The 20,556-nt window shown below is 32.2% G+C and overlaps 1 protein-coding gene across 4 annotated transcripts; it reads right to left on the bottom strand.

The window, feature by feature from the left end:
- Nucleotides 1-924: 924 nt before the first annotated feature.
- LOC128188631 (AKT-interacting protein-like) lies at nucleotides 925-17,574 on the bottom strand. Of its 4 annotated transcripts, none has more exons than XM_052859798.1 (10): nucleotides 17,456-17,574; nucleotides 10,208-10,308; nucleotides 6,127-6,356; nucleotides 5,935-5,999; nucleotides 5,645-5,745; nucleotides 5,388-5,476; nucleotides 5,164-5,262; nucleotides 4,615-4,722; nucleotides 3,992-4,065; nucleotides 925-2,660 (listed from the first exon to the last, which is right to left on the bottom strand). In XM_052859798.1, exons 2-10 carry the CDS (start codon nucleotides 10,232-10,234, stop codon nucleotides 2,647-2,649), a joined length of 807 nt encoding a protein of 268 aa, XP_052715758.1. In that variant the 5' UTR covers nucleotides 10,235-10,308; nucleotides 17,456-17,574; the 3' UTR covers nucleotides 925-2,646. The 4 variants fall into 4 exon arrangements, with proteins under 4 accessions (XP_052715758.1, XP_052715755.1, XP_052715757.1 ...); XM_052859795.1 differs by having other exon boundaries at nucleotides 4,005-4,065; XM_052859797.1 differs by lacking the exon at nucleotides 17,456-17,574 and adding an exon at nucleotides 11,950-12,225 and having other exon boundaries at nucleotides 4,005-4,065.
- Between the last annotated feature and the right edge of the window lie 2,982 nt (nucleotides 17,575-20,556).

The raw sequence follows: 20,556 nt of genomic DNA, 5'->3' as shown, positions 1-20,556 counted from the left end.
TAACTTTTTTTTTTTTTTTTTCTTTTTTTTCATGTTTGTAACTTAAGAAAATACTTTTGACCTTCACCATCAAAATAAATCAATGTCTTTAATTATTTATATGTAGTGGACTTTAAATTCAATGTATTGCTTACAAACATGTCAATTCTAAAAGCAAAAATTATTGAAGTACCTTTAAGTGTTTTTTTTTAAGTTGTAAGCAGATAGGGTTAAGAATAACCGTTAATTTTGCCTTAATGATAACAAATTCCTTTTCCTATTTGTTGACTTTCATCCAGTGGTTGTAGCACACCATTGAGCAAATTCAAAAAAGTTAAAGTAGGTTATCTCCCTTTAACCACCAATAATTTTATAGGCGTATATAAAGAGCCAATTTTTTTTTTCAATGATTTCATCTTTATAAGTAACTTCAATATGATTTAAACTTGCTTTCTTGAAAATCTAAAGAATCTTATCTAAATAAATGACATGAGATAAAACTTTTTTCATTTATTTTTTTTTATGCTTAGACATAGATTGTTTTTACAAATAAAATCTCCATCTATGATAGAATTTCCAAAATATAAAGTGGGCTTTGAAAAAAAAAAAACTAGCAAGACATGCTTAACAATTACATTGTCAATATGGAATCTAAATTATAAACTTCATAATCATAGTCTGAAAAATCTATAACATTTTAATGTCACAAATCATTTTTTCAATCAAAATACAAATTTTTCTTCATTGGTAACCAAAATTAAAAATGTTGTGTCTACATATTTGATTTAAAATTTAATAAAATATTGATATTTTTATAAAATTGAGGGTCAATATTTAATAGAACTTAGTATCTTCGAAAGGTGTAAAGGGAGAAAATAATAATTCAGCATACAATAAATAAAAAGCAAGTGCTTCTTTTTTAATTAAAAAAAAACAAGTATCAGGTTCAAATATATAAATCAGTTTTATTTCAAAGTTCATAGAATATTTGATATGTTCAATGAGTAATCTTACAAATGAAACAGTAAAAAGTGCATAACATTCACAACATTTTCTTTTCAAAATGAAAAAAGAGGAAACAATCTACATATGATATAGAAAAACATGCTGTACACCTGTAGCTTGAAATTTACCATCACAAAGCAATCTATTGCAAAGGGCAAATGACTTGCCCAAACATTCACCAAACTGATTAAAGGGTTTTTGAATGGTGTGGTTTTTTTTTTTTTGTCTGCAAATAAGATTATGGATGACCATTGTTTTACTTTACTTCGTTATCCTACTTATATAGATTTCACTAGTGATTGTCAATTTCACATCAGTGGGCAAATTAAAAAATGCTATTTTAAAAGTAGGTTATCCCCCTTTAATCAGGCAGTTTTGTGTAAAACAACAAAGGGTGTGTGATGAATTTCCCAAAACCACAAGTCTACTTAAGTTTGGAGGTTTTTAATTTGTTCACTCATATGTACAAGGCTGTTGATTTGAATGCTGTAATTGCAGGGCCTAATAATTAAAATAAACTTTCACTTACCAGGTAAAGTGGGAGGGGGGATTTTGTTGATTGTGAAAACTGATTGTGTAAATTTCAAGTGGACAATTATTTATGAATTACATGGACCAGTATATAACTATCATTATGTGGTAAATAAAATCAGGAATTGAAGAGTTTAGATTTCCCATGAAATATGCTAAAAGAATATTTTTATCAGTTAGCCAAGGTTCCATTTCATAGTTAAAGTAGCTTGGAAAAAAATTCAGGGATCGTGTATGCTTTGATCCACACTGTGGTTTTGGCACAAACCTTGAGGTTGAAAAAAAAATGTTTCACAACAATTACATGTGTGTACCACCAATACATTGTGTACTGTGCAAAAGTTTACAACTTCAGTACAATGTATTTTAACTTTGTATATTTATTGGTTACAAAGTAAGCAAAATTTGTTGGTAGTACAAAAATTGCATTTTTTGCAGTTAATAACACATGAATGATTATAAGATTTTTTAAACCCAATAAATCCAAATGTAAATTATTTGAATCCTTTCTCAAAATATAGTATACATTTAAAATAACCCAGATTATTTCAAGTTTCTAAATCAAGTTCCTCATATAAAAGAGCGATAAATAATTCTCACTTTTTTTTTTTACAAACGTTGTAATACAAATAAATATGTACTCTCATTCACAAAATTTTCCTGAAAGTACATGTGTATCAACCTTTCAATTAAATAATTTAGTAAAAAATACCAATCATAATTAATTTAAACATAAAAATTTCTTCTAACAAAAACCACATGCACAGATTTACTCATAGCCAACATTCATATTAAACAATGTCTTTAAAAAATCCGTCTTAATTCAAGTTTTTAACATTTTTGCAGAAATAAATTCACACAAAAGTTAGATGAGCACCATTTTTAGGTTAGAAATACCATAGTTCTGTTGCTTGTAAACTCACAATGGTTCACTCAAGAGTATTGATTCATTGCAGCATGATAATCATGTAAATGTCACACGCACACAAGTCACTGTCTTGTACTCTCTGAACTCTCCAAAACAATAGGAGATTTAACTGCCAGGTTCATGCTGAAGCCGAATCCTCCCTGGCAAAAATCTGAACACTTCCTGGCTTCATCCAGGATAGGCCTGGTTTAACTCCCCCCGGTTCATTTTGACTGACCTACAATAAACAAAACTCATGGTAAAATTGGGTCAACTTTATACAAGCTAGCAAAAACAATAGGTATTAAAACAATTTTGTTCCTTTGATTGTCGAATTACGTTTTTAAAAAACTTTAATCTATAACATTAAACTTTAAAATCAATGCTATATACCGTATATTACAAGGTATGTCTTTGGTTGAAATTTTTTGAAAATTTTGTAGAGAATACAAGTCTTATTAAGGATTTTATTGCTTTTAAATTTTAAGACAAGGGTAATGAAAAAAAATATTTACTTTTTTTTTTTTAAGTCAAAGTAAAATATATCAAATGTAACTGTAGTCACTCTAACAAACTATATCATGTAGATTCCATCCTTATAAAATTTTCAAAAATATACAATAAATTGGGAGGTATATCTACTGTTTACAGGAAAACTGATTATAAATGTACTTTTATCCACGTTAATATCGACAGATGTCCCATACAACCTTAAAACCAAAGCACGTTTTGTCTTAAATGTAATTGTTATTCTGTACTGATAATCCTACAGAATCACAGGCAATTGAGGTTAAAACTCTTCTTTTTTCTTAAGTCATAATAATTGCTGAAAATCATCCATCTATACATCGTCAAAGAAATGCTTTTAACCTCAAGTGCCTGTGTAAGGAATCTACATGACCATATACAATAGCATGCAGCCTAATCCCAACAAATCCCATGCAGGATGCATGTCAATATATCTTTCTAATAGATTCAAGATCAAAACTTTCTGTACATTTTCAAAGTTCAAAACAAATTCAAGCGTTTGTATTGGCTCATTTCTAACATAAAGTCAAAAGTCAGAGCTGAGTAGTATGAATAAACGTAAATGTATATTGTCTGAAACTACAGTTAATACAGGTATACAAACAAACTATATATAAAGGTTATCAACACGGTGTATACTGGTTATGTATTAATACCTGACTAATAATGTAAAATCATGAATATTCAGTTTTGATTTCATAAATCAAGAATTATGTATCTTAAAAGAAAAGAATAAGACATGTAATATATTCCATTTGTAAATACACTAATTGAAATCCACACCAATTTATTAAAAAATCTATTTTCTGCCAAATATTGTACATGCCAAATTGAATATGTTCACAGTAAACTGACTCCCTTTGAATGTTTATGATTTTACAGTTCACAATGCACTCTACATGATAAACAAATAGTACAGCATAAGAATTCAGAATAGAAAACTAAACTACTACTTTGCTATTCCATGTATATTTAAGTTGTATAAGTAAGAAGTAAGTAATGAAAAAGGTGTTAACAGACCACACACCAAGCCAAGATTACCTGTGCAATTTACCTGCATACTCATCATCTTTTTTCTCACTTCTTCATGAACACTAGGGTCAAGGGGTGTGAACCTACAAGAATACTCATACATGTATATGGTAGTCCACTTTTTTGTTAACAGTCACCTATTTTTGAACCAATTAAGGACTGATTCAAATTATGAGGTATAGGAAAATCTGAAACTTGCAGACAAAATGATATTTAGGATCTATACAGGTTTCACATGCCTTATCAAACATGATTTTCCATCCATGCAATAAATTATTTTCTATACTTGAGCCTTGGTATGGAGATAGAAAACAAGGATTGATATCAGCTATGATGATCTAAAATCATCTATGAAATCATGGGGGATTCATTTCACCTTGCATAGGTTAAATCTATCTGACATAAAAGCAGACATACATGGAGATGTGTGATGAATCCTTACTTTAAACGACACATGGAAATTTGGTCAGCTTATATCCCCCAGTTTCCATGTTGAAAGCTTACACAGTAGCCAAGCTTTATACAATGTACATGTATTAATAAACACAGGCCTATCATTGTACAGCATGCTGGACTGACACATTTTACAGCTTTAAAAGTCCAACGTTCCACATCGTAAGGGATGGTTTTACCTGAGTATATGTGGGTCGTCTGATTTGACTGGCTCATCTATCTTCTCTTTACTGGCGCTGACTGTTTTTAATACTTCCTTCCTGAAGGCTTCTGGCTCATTGTCATATCTTTTGTGAGGCAACAAAATGAATTAATGAAAAATATAAATTAAGATGTACATGTTTCTTCGATATCATCAGGGATAAAAACCATTTTCATATACCAATCAAACAATTCCCATTGAATTCAACATGCTAAATAAGGGAATGAAATTGCACATATCCTTTTTAGCTATGTTTACAATATATTGTCACAGAGCAGCAATATTCAGTCCCATATCTGATAATTTTATTTATAAGTAGTATAAATGGATTTAATGGTTTACCCTACCCATAATTTTCCCTCCAAGATACATTTACAATTTAATGATCATTGATCATCATTGAACACTGGCCATCAATAAAATGATGTCTACATAAATATGTTCATGTGGATTATCCATAAAAAATTGATCCCCACAATAACATACAATGTACAAGTATATACACAATTCCCCATCGTAAACATACAGTGAAGCGGCTTCCTTGTTCCAGGGTAGTTTAGTGTCAATCTTGTAGAAAACACGGCGGGCATACAGCAACACCTGCCATATATGGTTTGCACTTTTTCTGGAGAGAGAGGGAAAAAAAATAGAAAATTCAATAAAAAAAATAATTGTCATTATTCTTTATTCTTGCAGGATGACTCAGCTATCAAGTGAAACTTTGTAAAAGACGGTTTGACATAAAATTACCTCCATTTGGGAAAAGCTCTCTTGACATCTAATTCTCCAGTGCTGGAGTCCACCAATGGATGAAAGACAGGGAAGGAAAAGACTAGACTCTGAAACATTAATGATATAACATTACTGTAACTGACTGGGTAATCTGTGAATTAGACAATCTTAATGATTGTAGTCTTTATGATTTGCTTTGAATTCCTCAAATTTAATCAATATAATTAAGGTGTCGATTTAGCTTAAAGTTTAGATCTCCTACTACAATTACTTACAGGACAATCTCCATCAGGGAAATTCTCAGGAATGGTTAGAATAAATCGGAAAATTCCCTCTTGATACAGTCCCTGTCTGATGAATAACACACCATGCCAAACTGGAAAAGTATTTGGAACAACATGTTAACTGAACAGATCTACCATAAGTTTGTTGGTGTAACAGGAATAGTTAAACCTCAAAGCAGTTTTCTTTTCCCTTTGCTTTTATCATAGACAAATTTAGCTCTTTGGTATGAGCATTACATCTAAAGGAGTTTCATTACTGGTACTCATGTACATGTACTTACTCAGAGGGGTTAAGGCAGAGGGAACCACGTAACAACCAGGACACTTGTGGGTCGTCAATAAATTACTGTAAAAAAATAATCTCCTATACATTTCCAGCATAGATTATGTACCGATGATCAACTCAAATTTACATAAGTAACACATGTATTTGAAACATGATTTTCATCACAGTGACCAATGACTCTACTTACTACTCTGCCATAAGTTTGTACTCAGTAAAAAGTTGCCCGTGCCCATTGGATCCACTCTTGGGCATATTATTCTGCCTCTGTTTGATTTCTGATGCCATTGCGAGCTTTGTGTCAGGGCTGGGTATTGGAGGAAGCTGGCGACGCCCCTCTTTTGGCAATGGCTTGGAAACAGAAGTTGGTTCTTTTACAGGGAAACTATCATCGGACTTAGAGTCAGAAGAGGAAGATGCCTGTAAAAGAAAAAAAAAATAATTAAATTTTAAACAAATATCGATCTTAATAAAGTCTTCAAGAACTTACTCTATTTAGAAAAAAATATCATGTGCCTACTGTATATACATTAACATATGCAAGAAATAGCAATGGTCAAGTGCCACAGGCACTTGTTGACCCTATGATAAGCTTTATCTTATAAAGAAATCTCAACTGCATATAACTGCAGAAAGAAAAATAGAGCTCAAATGTTGTGCTCCTTGTATAATTGTAGCCTACCACCAGCAGTGGTTTGACTGGTCTGACGGTGAGGGACTTTTTGGTCCGGGTCCACATGATGTTCATCATGACCTTATCATCCCCTCCATGGACACGCCAAGATAGGGACTTCCCCTCTTGGAGAGCATTGTTTACAGCTTCCACTAAAGTCAGCGGTAGTCTATCCATTTTATCCCAAATAATTTTATTTATTTCACCATAAACAATATTTCAGGATATCACAAAAGTCCTTTCATGCAAGACTTCCAGTGGATAATTTTTTTTTCAGGTTTGAAATTGAATGACACAGTTTACATCCACATCAAATAAAACCACCACAGTTCACTTTAAATTGAAATCCGTAAGTTTGAAGATTAAAGAAAAGTTTTTCTATTGTTTACTCTTTTTATGCCATGGATAAATTTTACAGTTGTTCTTGCATGTTTAATTTGTCATGGCTGACGACAACGGCAACAAAAAAGAAAACCAACCAAAAGTGAAGCCTGCATTGTTTAAAAAAAAAGGTTTAGTTTGAAAAGACTTGTAATGCTTAGTGCTCCCATTGTTTTACCACCAAGGTATATTTCTATCATATTTACAACGTCTTTCTCCCATGACACTTGTACATGTAACAACAAGTTAAGTGCTATATTAAGTACATTGTGCCTAATTTTGTTTTTAATACATGTATATTACACCTGAATTTCGTGAGCATTTCATGGACTTCCTCACTAGTTGATATTATAAAAGTAAATGCTGAATTCAGTGTATTGCTTCTTCATACATAAAAAAGTGCTTAAGATCTATAGACACAATCAAAATTGCTAAAGCAATAAACCAGATGCGAAAATAGAGACAGAGTTTGGAATGCCTGCAAACTTGCTTGAATGAGGTCCATATAAATATGGTATTTTTTTCTTAAAGCATTACAAGCTGACAATGATGATCGTCTTTCATATCTATGTCTTCTTGAGCATGTAGAATAATAACCAACTAACCAAGCAGGCAGGTCATTCTATTTTGGGGCAGAGATATTTTTTTTGTTTTTGGACTGTTACTGAACCATCTAGAAAAGCAAGAAATATGTGTTAACTGTCACTCAGTCAAATTTATGTATGCACTAAGACCCTCCTGAGGTTTATTATTTTGTGGTAAGGACAGAATCCATTTGAACTGTCCTCCAGACAGCAGCTAGAAAAAGAGACAGATTTATTCTCCAGACACAAACATGAAATACAATAAATTCTTGCCAATATCCTTTAAAAAAAAAACATGATAACTTTCAAGAAAACTGGGAGTTATCCAAAAAAAGTATAAATGTATATTGGAACTTTTAACTAATTCTAAATTCCTGTTACATTCAATTAAGATTGTCATAACTGTATATGCTTTTTATTAAAAAATAGCATTCCTTGTCTACACAAATAGCTAAATAAACAGCTTGGCCATTTGGTTTGTAATATGAGTAGGATGTATATTCGCAATGAAAAAATGTCACTTTTATTTTAAATTCAATGCCAAAATAAGTAAAATATAAATGCCAATGTGATGGAACACATGCAGACTGAAAATAAAATGATAAGCTTTCTATGCAACCGAGATCTGTGTTAAAACAATGACATCATCAAGCTTCAGGCAAAAATGCATGTGAAAAAATCTCACACTCATATTTACAGTATATGAACTAGAATAGATTGGGAATGAGGTCCATCAGCAATTATACCCCTGTGTTTAGTTGAGATTTGTCAACCCGAAAAAATCCTTACTGACAATTAATAGTGTACATGCATGAGTATGTACAATAAGTGTCTTTATAAAGACATCATAACACTTGAGCTCTCATGCAGAAACAGCTTTTCTGTTCTAATTTCTCTGCCACGATTTGAACTGTAGTTGTGGAAGGAAAATAACAGTCATTACGCCTGATTTAAAGGAACCTTGGATTAGGAATAAAATTTTCAGATTTAACACCTAACACTGGCAGCTCTCAAATTTCTCTGCAGCAATGCATGCTTTTGGAGATTGAAATGTAACCAATTACCAGTATACTTTCTTCTAAGAACATTTCTAATTATACTGAACATACAATTTATTTGCTATTGGTTATAAAAATTTTTTAAAGCAAATCTTATCATTCATAAGACAATAATGACATTGACATCTGAACTTATTAAACTTTGCTGATATAAGGCACAAACCTCAAAATCCTCCATCCTCACAGAATTTTTTGTCCTGTCTGAAACTGTAACTTCCAAACTTCATTACAACAAGCTGTGGTCTAAACATATCCAGTAAATTACATATCAGACCAAAGCGACACTCCAATATCTATTGAACAGATTCCAATAACACAAGAATATATGATGCCCAGATAAACAAAACCAGAAAAAAAGACCCACATGGGGCGACTGATAAAATGATAGGGTATATAGGTAGACTTTAGTGTATTCCGGGGAGATATATGTACAAACATGGGTTGGTGTCAATATTTACTGTTCCTGCAATACTTCCCCTAAGCAGACATGTACGGGAGAAACGCTTTTCATGTTGAGCGGTTTGTACAGGAAATGGGAATGATATGATAAAACCAACATTGCTTAAAGCTGAACAAATTAACTACTGGTTGATATTGATGTATTGTATTAAAATGAACTGTGACATTAAAGCCATTCAAGGGACAAAAAATTTGACAAGCAAGTGAGATGAAATTCCACACATTTATTTGAATTGATTGATTGTTGAATTACCAAATTCTACTGACCGAGAGATTTTTATTAAAAGCATACTAACATGTTTTATTGCTCCTGATAAGAACACCGTGTAGAAGTATGATCTGGCTGACATTATTTTACAGTTTATAAATGTCAAAGCCATGAAAATGTCAAACTTCATGTAAGAGGAAATTTTATATACATATTCCAATAATGCAGTGTTTAAATCATACGTGTTTTAAAATCAACCAGTTATTATATATAAAAGTTCATGTCAAAATAAACAATTAGTACATATACTTTTTTATTACTTTTTAAAACAATTCATTTTCATCAATTTTTCTATAATTCTTGTATGGTGGGACTTGTATGAACTGTTTGGACAAGAAAGGTCCAATGTACAGGCTAGAAACATACGTAGAAGCTTAATCAGATTTAGATGAGTAAATCAATGATGAATAACACTCTGGATAATAATCCCCCCCCCCCAAAAAAAAATTAATACTCCAGTCATTTGCAAAACCCAAATTATTTCTTCAATTTACCAATATATTTCTGAAGAGAGAGAATGAGAGAGAGAGAGAGAGAGAGAGAGAGAGAGAGAGAGAGAGAGGTAAACTATGTTGAAAATTCTCTGTTATATTTGAACTTAAGATCAAATTCAAATGACACAGTGACACAATATCAAATCACAGGTACAATTCTACTACAACACACAAAAGAATCCAAGAGCCTCTAGCTGAAGTGGTATCCTGCTTCTAGCTCAAGTGGCTCCTTCATAACAGATCAATGGGGACAAGATGTTGTGAGTGTTTACCATGCCAAGCAATATCATTTGCTAATACAAATATTCTAGTTATTTCTATCTGTACTAACTGCCTGCCCTCTGAAGTAATTACCTGGTCAGGTGAGGTACTCTGTGACATAACAGCATATTACTGACCACGACATGAGGATTGTAGTCTGGGTTCTGAAGCATTTAGATCACCTCTGTTTAATCCTGTAAAGAGAAAGATGAAGTTGATGTTCAGTATCGGATATATATCTCATTTAATAACGAAATTGTTTTTAGACCAATACATATTATTTATGGTATATGTTCTGTATGTAATTGATGTAATGTGCCAGAAAATTACTTTTTGTATGCTATGTCATAATACATGTAGTTGAATAACATCATGAGATATACAGTGTAGCCAACATATGTGCTGCATAAGATTAAACGCATCTATTAAAACATACATGATATTTCCATTGGAAATAGGATGGACATGGAGCAATGAAAGAGAACCTGATTTCATCTGCTACTCAGGCAGAACAGATAAACCAGGTCCTATCTGTAGATCTCATTGCCTTGTTCAAATATTTATTACAGAAGAACTATAAAAGGCCTGTATCGCACATCCTAATGTAAAGAAAATCCAACAACTGATTCAAATTGAACGAAATGAACAACCCAAATTACTGTATGCACAATTTACAGACATTTGTCTCTCTCATCTATTATTGTAGATTAATCTGAGTTAAAGAGTTTAAAAGATTGCAACAAAACTAACTTTGATCTGAACAAGAAAGAGAATGATTTCTACAGAAAACCAACGAATCCCCACATAAATCTGTTGTGTGTATCGATTCGTAAAAACACAATGTAATTTGGTTTAAAACAAGCACCTGGGGCAAGTCAGAATAAAATTTATTTTCCTGTGCTTCCTGCATATTGCAATTCAGATAAATTTGCCATCATTTTTTTCTGCATTCATTCATTTCAACCAAGATAATAGAATAATAATAGATAATAGAAATTAAATCTAATGAAAATTTGGAAAAAAAAAATTACTTTTCAAAAGTATGGAAACAATGTAAGTTATAACAATATCTATCAACACTTAAAGAGTCTGAAAATGAAAACCATCCAAAAGAAAAACACAATTTAGGCTTGTATGATCTCAATGAAAAGATCCCATAATTACATTTAGGCCAAGTACAGTGTACTAAAAAACAACCATGAATACTTGGGCTATATCTGTCAGTCTTACCTTGAGTGAATTGCATGGTGACAGAGCTACACACAGACGAGCCAGTAAAAACAATCTGCCCTCACCTCCCCACAGACAGCACACCACCTAGTGATCAATCAATGCACTGCCCACAGCTCATAACAAAGGGACACAACTCTATCACTTAATGATTTATCTTCATTTAGTAAAACATACCTGGGATGTCTTGGCTAGAGGAAACTACACCTATATTTACACTGTAAATACTGCAAGGTTCTGTAGCAATGAGAATGACTTTTTTTCTCAGGACTTACCGGTAGTAAAACTTACAGTACATGTATCATGTATATTTTCAATAAACAGTGTACATGTATAACACTGGAGAGTCAGGGACAAATATTGGCACTGTGATAGCTCCAGAAAAGAAACAAGAATTTCTTCACCACTGTTTTTAGATCAATGATGCCACGGCAGCTATTTCAAAACTTTTATGCAATTCAAATTAAATTCCTGCAGTTATAATATTTGCATACAGACACTAAATTAAGAATAACTTATTAATGAATTCAAAATATAATGGTTTCACATGTCTAAGCTGTGATGAATAAACATACATAACGAAGATATTTTTCTCCTGCTCTTACCCTGAATGTGGTAGAGCTCCCTAAACCGATCCATTGATAAATCTATCCACACAGTTGGGCTTCAGGGGAAAAGAATTTCATTATCTGATTACATATTTCTCTTTTATCTCCTTCACACATTGCTAATCATGCATGACATAAAAATGTCTCTTATTCCACAATACACACTGATAAGGACGGCACCCACTTTTCAACTGCCTAGCTCACAATTCCTAATCGCCTCGTCTTATTTAACAGCAATCGGCAAAAGTAAAGGTTTAAATCGGTGCATTATGGAATTAAAAGTCATTATCAGCAATTAACCCGTTCAATTATGTTGTAATATAATAAGCCAGGTAACTGGATAAGAACCTGTTATCCCGCATACCACAACAACACCACAGGGGCTAGTTATGAATTAATGTATGCATACTGTAATGTATGGCAAACCTTGACAATCCTGACCAAATCTGTTATAATAATAGACTAAGTCTAAAAATGTTGATTTAAGGTAATTATCCATACGTCACAAAACAACGTCTGACGTAATTCACGCGTTACTACGTCTTGTCCGTGCCCGATCTAATTGAGAGCTAGCGTTAAAAGGTGTAATTTAACGAGGCCGGGTCTAATTTGTTCTGAAATCAAGCTGACCTAGAAATTGATTCAAAACAAAGCTATTCAAAATACTGACAACTGCAATCAATTAGGCCTATTAATCAGCAAAATGAAAACTTGAATAGGTTGTGTCGATTGTGTACTTACTGTTTTCCTGCATAAACATCAATGCATTATAAGGTTGAATTTAATCCAAATATTTGAACATTAATCCCCGAAAGTCCATAAACACCCAAAATGAAATCCTGACCGAGATCTATTCCAGTGCATAAGGGAGATAAATACACAAGGGGAAATAATTTGACCGATATCATCTTTATCCTTTTCGCTTAGCAACGAGCATATATATATTTTCCACACAAAAAATGTTTTTAGAATTAAAACCATACGCTGAAGAAAAGTTATTTCATTTTAAGAACAGTCTTTAAACCAGTTTAAAAAAGTTTGAATAGAGGTTTGGTAGCTAAACACAGTTTCGTATAAAATCCAGGGGGTTTTTCTCTGGGGAAAAGCATGATGGGTAGGGATTTTCCTGCTATTTTTATGCGGTATACATGAAAATCAAATTTTTAAATTCTCAGTTGCATAATATAGTGAATTATCTTTCGAATACATGAAAAAAGTATGTAGAAAAATTTTAAAAATTAATTTTGTGAGACTCTAAAATAAAGGGCGGTAACTCCAAAAACATCCGGATTTTACACATGCAGAATTTCATGAATTTTTTAGTGGGTTACATAGCTCTTTAAAAAGCTGGCGAATGTACCCTGAAAATACTATGAAATGATGCCTAAGGACTTGTTCTTGAAAATGTACAGAAATAAAAATTACTGATTTGGTTGCATTCTGCTTTTAGGGGGAGCCTAAAATGCATGGGTGTACTGCATTTAGAGGCATTCTTTTGTCTATTTTCCGCATGATTTGAGTACCAAATAAATTCTAGCATTAAGTTACATGTGCATTATTTTTAAATATTTAAAAAATTCACGATTTTATCTTTCTATTGATATATAGAAATATATGTAACATGTTTTAACAATTTATTTTTATAGGGGGCAGTTTTGCTTGCCCCTCATCTGAAAACGCCCTTATAACGTTACATATAAAACTGTGTTTTGCACCCTTTGTCTTAAAAGCGTATCAGGTAGTTAGTATTATCCACGCCACGCGTGTGACTGCAATTTCTAAATACCGATCTCGATCCATTATACTTACTGAATCCAAAAGAAACCATCTTTTGCTATTCAAATAATACAGATTAATCAACAGTTTGTTTAAATCATGTTTTCTATTTAACAATTAACTAAACATATTTTTTAGAGTGATGAAATAATAAACCTATGCACAATTGTATTTTTACGGATCTTTTTTCAAAATATATGTTTTAATGTTTTTTACCAAAAATACGCCCATTGTGATCCTGAAAAGGCCGGTCCTTTGGGTAATTTTATTTCCAATTGATTAAGGACGTTAAGGGGTAAATGATATCAATATTTCAGAGAATTCTGTACGTAAATAAAATTACAAGAGCTTAAATTCGCTTTGAAAATTTAATTCATTTTATCTCATTTGTTAGCAGATTTATCTATATTTTAATAAATAAGCAAGTGAACAAAAAAGTATTTGTTTTGAAATGATAATTCCTTCATTTTACATAAGACAAAAGTCAAAAAATGATTTTGTGAAAGTAAAATTTCAGGGTTAGGCTTAGATTCATTATGTATGAAAAAAGCGCCGTTTTCCGCAATTGGTTCTATTTTTAGCCACGGCCATAGCTTCAATGATACCGATGGACCAGCCAACTGAGTAAAATTTGATAAGAACATATGCTCAAAAACATGTTTGAAAAATATGAAAAAAATCTGTACGCATTTTACTTATCAAGTGGGGTATGGACCTTTACCTTAAAAATGTTTTTCTTACTTGATAAAACAAAGGCATGATTAACACAGAATATAGACTGTATCCCTTATAGACTAAAAAGTTAGATTCATATGAATTCATCTTTTTGCAAATTTGATGCCAACAAGTTGGACTAATATACTAATAGCACCATTCATGGACTATCCACAAAGAACAAAATTAGTAGTGTAACCCTCTAGCAGAACCACTAGCATCCAACTACAAGTCATTAGTGGTTTATGATAGATGTCATATAATATGAAAACATGTACACCTTCTAAAGAAATAAAAAACACAAAAAGTTTAAACTGACTAATATACCTCCTAAAGTGCATTTGAATGAAATAATTAAGTCCTAAACAGCTATAACATTTGATCCTGTTTGTAGATTATACTGAAGTCTAATGCATTATTGATGATCTATTCTGGTAAACTGAGGCAGTGTTGACCCTATTTAAATATGTGCAACATCATGGAGCCAATAATCAATTTTTTGCTCTTTCATTCAAATTAAACTCTTTAAAATATAGTGGTACAATTATGCTTGTGTTATTTTCTGTTTGAATACATAAATTAACAAGCAAATTGTCTCAATACTCTCCAGACTGAGACACAAAAGAATCCTTTTTAATGGGATACTTTCTCATAATCTTTCAAATAAGGTAACATTTGAAGGGGCCACAAGGCAAGATGTAAGCAACAAGGCAAGATGGAACATAAGATTTTCTATGCAGGGCAATCCTATGAATACAAGAAACATCAGACCAATGAACTTGTTATTTAAATTGGAAAATAAAAGAATGAAAAAGCTGGAGTAACTCCAGGATCCGATTCAAGGACTTGGCAAAATGCTCATTGAATTCAAATTACCCCATAACCTGTGAACTTAGGACATCCAATGGACAGATGCTTATTAAAAGTTCTGAATACTTATTTAGGACTAGATCCAGTACATTTTGTATATTCTGTTAAATTAAAGCCCAAAAATTTGACCAAGCAGCTTTAAAAAGTCAGAAAATTAAGACAATACAGTTCAGATAACTGATACAGTTTGTCAGTTATGCCCATTTATGGTCAGAAAATTATGACACCATTTAATTACTCTCAACATTCTGTAACAAAGCAACCTGATCTAAATGAAAAAAGTAACCTTAAGTCAAAGTTAAGAACGTTCAATAGTCATAGGCAATTTTAAACAATATCAATTTTCTTGAACTAAAATATTGGGAAATAGTTTTGTTTTTGTTTTTTCTAAATGACAGTGTATGGCTAAAAATATCATAAGTATACATGTGTAAATTTTTTAGGTAGATCTGATGGACAACTTGTTGACCATCCACTGGCATTCAGCCTCCTAAAAGGGAACTATAACATTGAATGAATTCAAGGAGGAAAAAGGATTACATATGTACCTGCAAGAGAAACCAGTAAATGCATCAATTTAGCAACTATCTGCAGGTCTGTAGGTCCTGGTCTGAACTGCAATTTATGGCACACAAAAAAATGCATTGCTTTGATTAATTCTTATTTCTGAACGCATTCTGTAGAAATTCCTGACATTTTACAACAATTGCCTTTACTTGCCTCTAATATTATTTTGAACACCAACCCAATAAAGTGAAGAGGTGCAGTTTGTTTACATGTAAAAATTGTGACCATTTGTCTGACTCTCGACATGAATTCAACATACTTCATTTTCTGAGGTCAGTTAACATGTTTCGGAGAAAATCTGAGGCAATTAAAGAGGTTATCAGGTTTGTTCACCCTGTATTCCTGTTCGCCTGAGTCCATTCGACCCGAGTCTGTTTGCTCTCAATTATTGTTCGCCCTAAACCTTGTTCGCTCCATCTAAACCTCGTTCACAAACCACATCATTTTAAGATAAAATCTTTATTTTATTTAGTGTTAACTTTTTAATTGATAAATTTTACTTTACTTTCATATTAACTTGCTTTACTACCAATAACATTTTCTTACATTTTATGATTTTATATCTTCAAAAAGACATACATTGGTCTAATTGTTAGATCTTATTGATGTAAATTATAAATAAATGTCTTGTTGTTTTATTTTAATGTTTTGCTTGATGTTTTTAAACAATTAAAGAAATAAAAAGACATTAATTGGTCCATTTATAAGGTAAGCAGTAGAAGAGCACCTATTCTATCTTTGGAGAATTTGAATACCCGAACATAGCACAATCTTTGATCTATAAATGATATACGTTGATGGAACTTGAAACTATCAAACCATAATTACATGCATAATATAATTAATTCACAATAAGTCATTGTATTGTCAGTCAGTTGGTTATTATTATGTAACTAAAGGTGCTCCAATAGTGCTGTTTTGCATAAATATATATCTCTTCATCATGTATAAAATGATCGGAATACAAAAAAATATTATTATACAACTACAATAATCAGGTATTAAAATAGGGTGAATGGGATTAAAGGCAAACGGACCTAGGGCAAACGGAAACTAGGGTTAACAGAAACTAGGGCGAATGCATTTTAGGGCGAATGAACATACATTCAGTAAAGAGGTGATATCAGTAGTAAACTGAAGGAAGAATTTAATAGGTCAAAATTTTTTTTTACAGAATTTATGTGTAAATTAGGTTAATCCATCCAAAAATAGTACAATTTTTTGTGTGCCTTAAATTGAAAGTTTTTTATTACTATGGGATGCATTGTAGTTCCCAGGTCATCCTTCCGAATTTTTTCAGACCAGTGCCTAAAAGTGATTCCGGAAATCTTGCCTAGATTGGTACGCTAGAAATGGGTTGAATTGAAAAAGAGTTAAAGATACGCACGTGTTCATAATGTCATGTTGGTAAAACATTTTGTATCAAAGCCGTAAAGGGTATTGCATATTTTTTTATGAACCAGATACTGAGATAGGGGCACGAGAACATTACGTTAGACGTACGCCATTGGTATTGGAACATATGCATTGGTAAACTGCATTAATATTCAATAAAACAAGGTGAAGTTACACTTACATTGTACAATATGATATTGGCGAACTCAAAACCCCAATTTCGGTTCACTATCAACTCACTTGTCAACTATTTTATATTCACGTTCCGACTTCCGGTAAATGGTTTTCCGAAATAAAAAATCTTGATTTTTCTAAATACGGTTTTTTTTAAAAGGTGCAAAGATGAAAAAATTAAAAAGTATAATAAGTGATCTCATTCTACAAAGATCAGGCTGGTATATCTTTTTTCTTTCTGTTCAATTGGCTTCAGTGTTAATTGCAGAGAAATTCAAGACAATTAACAAAGAAGTCACTTGCACATTTAGAAGCACCGTTATCGCATAGCACCCTAACTCCGTCACTACCCTAACTCCGTCACTTTCGGGAAACTCCTCGCCGTTTGAAATCAAGTGCGATTATGACGTCATTTTTTGCATGTCAAAAATCTTCAATCAAATGTCAACAATTTACAACGGTTAAATTTAAGAATGTGTTCAAACATAGCAAAATTACACCCTGTTCATTTTATGCAACAATAATTGCGTGAAATCAGCTAACACCTTTTTACGGGTGCACTAAAATAACGATATTTCTGACATGCGGGCCTGATTAAAAGTTCCACTTCTCCCTACGCTGTGCAAGAAGGGATGGTTTAAGGTAGCTCGCGGGTTTACCTGCTTGTGAGAAAACCTACCTTGAAAATTTGTCCACGTGATCCATAGGTTTCATAGTTTTATTTCTGAAATTTATTTAAGATTCGTCTGCGCGGTAATAATGTTATCGTGTTTCAAATACAGTGTCATTAATAAAATCAAGCAACGCTATTTCAATGAAATATATAGTAAAATGCACATTTTAACCGAGAAACGCATTACAAAACTATGCTCCAAACTTTTAAACGATTCAGACGAAATTAATCATACTCTACACAAAAACAGAGGAGATAATTATGAATCAATTCATAAAAAAATATCAGTATGTGTTCTCGGCCAATTTTTGGCAAAAAAACTTTAAAGATTTAAAAGATTTCTCAAAACCTTATATTTTTATTACGACGTCAGCCTGACGTCGTCATTTCCTTACTTCTTAGAACACCAAAATTGAAATGCATTTATTGACAAGACCAGCTGTTTAACACATTTTAGAACATGTTAATGCTTATTAGGCATTATTGTGAATGTTATTTAAAAATGCAATTAATGTAAGGCTGTAAAGATACAGAAAATTGCTATTTTTGTTTTTATGAAACTCTGAGTCAATCAATGCAAAAATAAAATGCCAGGCAACTACTGACATTATAAGTAAGTAATCGAATAAAACAGGTATCTCAAGCCAAAAGAAATTTAAGAATTTAATCGGTAGTACAGATTACGGAAGTTATAATTGTTAAAAAAAAGCGAAGTTAATGCATACATTCTATTTTAAAACATGACTTTAAATGGAAGAGTTCTAACGCGCACTCATTCTTTATCTTAATAGAACAAAATGTGAAAATGTATGTGACATCTTTAAATTTTCAGCACTTGATATCATAAATCTTTGTATAAACAGTCATAAACCGCATATAAGCTTTTTAAAATATTTTCTTTTATACTTCTAAATATCTCATTTGTCATTTTAAAATAAAATTATGAGTTTACTATGACGGTCAACTCTTTACGTCGATTCCTATTGTGACGTCAGCAAACCCGCGAGCTACGTTAAATAGAGTGATTTTGTTATATACATAGGCGTCGGAACCGGGGGGGGGGGGGGTGGGCTAGGGGGGGGGGCTTAGCTCTCCCCCCCCCCCCCCCCCCCACTTTTTTGGCAAAGTTATACCTAACCATTAGCCCGATTAGGCACATAGCATCATAGAGGGTTCAGCCCCCCCCCCCCCCCACTTTTTCTCGGAGGAAAGAAAATTGTTCCAAAATTTAAAATTTACCTTGAGAAGACGGAAATATTGAGATACTTTTTTTTTTGCTTGTAAAGATTTCTGAGGATTAGTCTAGCCCCCCACTTTCAATATGGTTCCGACGCCACTGATATACATTAAACAATTGCCTGAAGTTATAGATGAGCTTATCATATTTGCAACAATGTGACACCATGGTTTTTCCACCAACTCGAATAGATGCTTTTTAAATCTTGTATCACTTCTGGATGTCAGAGTAGATTCTTTTATCCCAAACATACATTACAGGCTGTTCTGCATAAAAAGAGTTATATTGTAATTTAGGAAAATGTGCATGGAATTGGAGATTGAGTGTAATATTATTATATACATGTAATATTCTTTGATATGAAATATATAATTATTTTAAAAAAAGAAAGCTAGACATCATTAAGAAAGTGACCATCTCAAACGGCCCTGCTTAAATAATGGAAATAAGAATGAAAAAACATTTGAGAACATTTTTGACCTTAACCTATGACTTAAATATTTTTCAGTTGGCATGCATGGAACTTTAATCAAAGCTTATTGCAAATTATCTACAGGCATTCTTTAGATTTAATCTGAACAAGATTAAGCTAATGGGAAAGAATTTATGTTCCAAAACTGGATTTCAAAGAGATATGCTATGACCTTCATATCTGATCTAGAAATGAGGTTCAAAGTCACTGTTCAACCTTTACCCATGAGTTCTGTTTATAATGTGAAGCCAATGATGAGCAAGATAAGGCTATGGTGAGAATATATACCGTATTTTTCGGAAATTAGCGACACTTTTTTCCTGACACGTGGACCCCGCCCTATTCATCGCTTCGCCCTATTTTATTTCATTTTTTTGGTTGAAAATTTGATATGAAATTTTGCAAAAATTTATGCAAACCTCCAATAAAATCATGAGTGTTTACTATAATACTGCTTGAATTTCTGTGTAAATCGTATGGATTGATTTTAATAAATATACTGTTACAGTGTAGTAATTTATCATTTAAACAATAAACAAATTAAACGTAAAAAAAATTTATTTCTTCTTACATTTCTTACTTAGATCGCTGACTGAATCTTCTTTCGATCATTATTACATGCTGTCATGCACTTATTACGATAAACAGGATATCGATTTCGCGTGGTAAAAGTAAAATGAAAACCGTACAAAGGGTAAAATTTAGGGGGGATATCGTCGGGTAGAA

The sequence above is a fragment of the Crassostrea angulata genome, chromosome 6 (assembly GCF_025612915.1).
Source record: "Crassostrea angulata isolate pt1a10 chromosome 6, ASM2561291v2, whole genome shotgun sequence".
In the NCBI taxonomy this organism is placed as follows: Eukaryota; Metazoa; Mollusca; class Bivalvia; order Ostreida; family Ostreidae; genus Magallana; species Magallana angulata.
This window is presented reverse-complemented; position numbering and strand designations above follow the sequence as displayed.

Excerpts from the sequence above, each read along its gene's own strand:
- LOC128188631 (XM_052859795.1), bottom strand. The coding sequence starts at position 10,234 with ATGTCACAGAGTACCTCACCTGACCAG. Across the intron at positions 4,723-5,163 it reads AACAAGGAAGCCGCTTCACT|ATATGACAATGAGCCAGAAG; the intron begins GTATGTTTACGA and ends GCCTCACAAAAG. Across the intron at positions 2,661-4,004 it reads AAAAGATGATGAGTATGCAG|GTCAGTCAAAATGAACCGGG; the intron begins GTAAATTGCACA and ends TGTTTATTGTAG.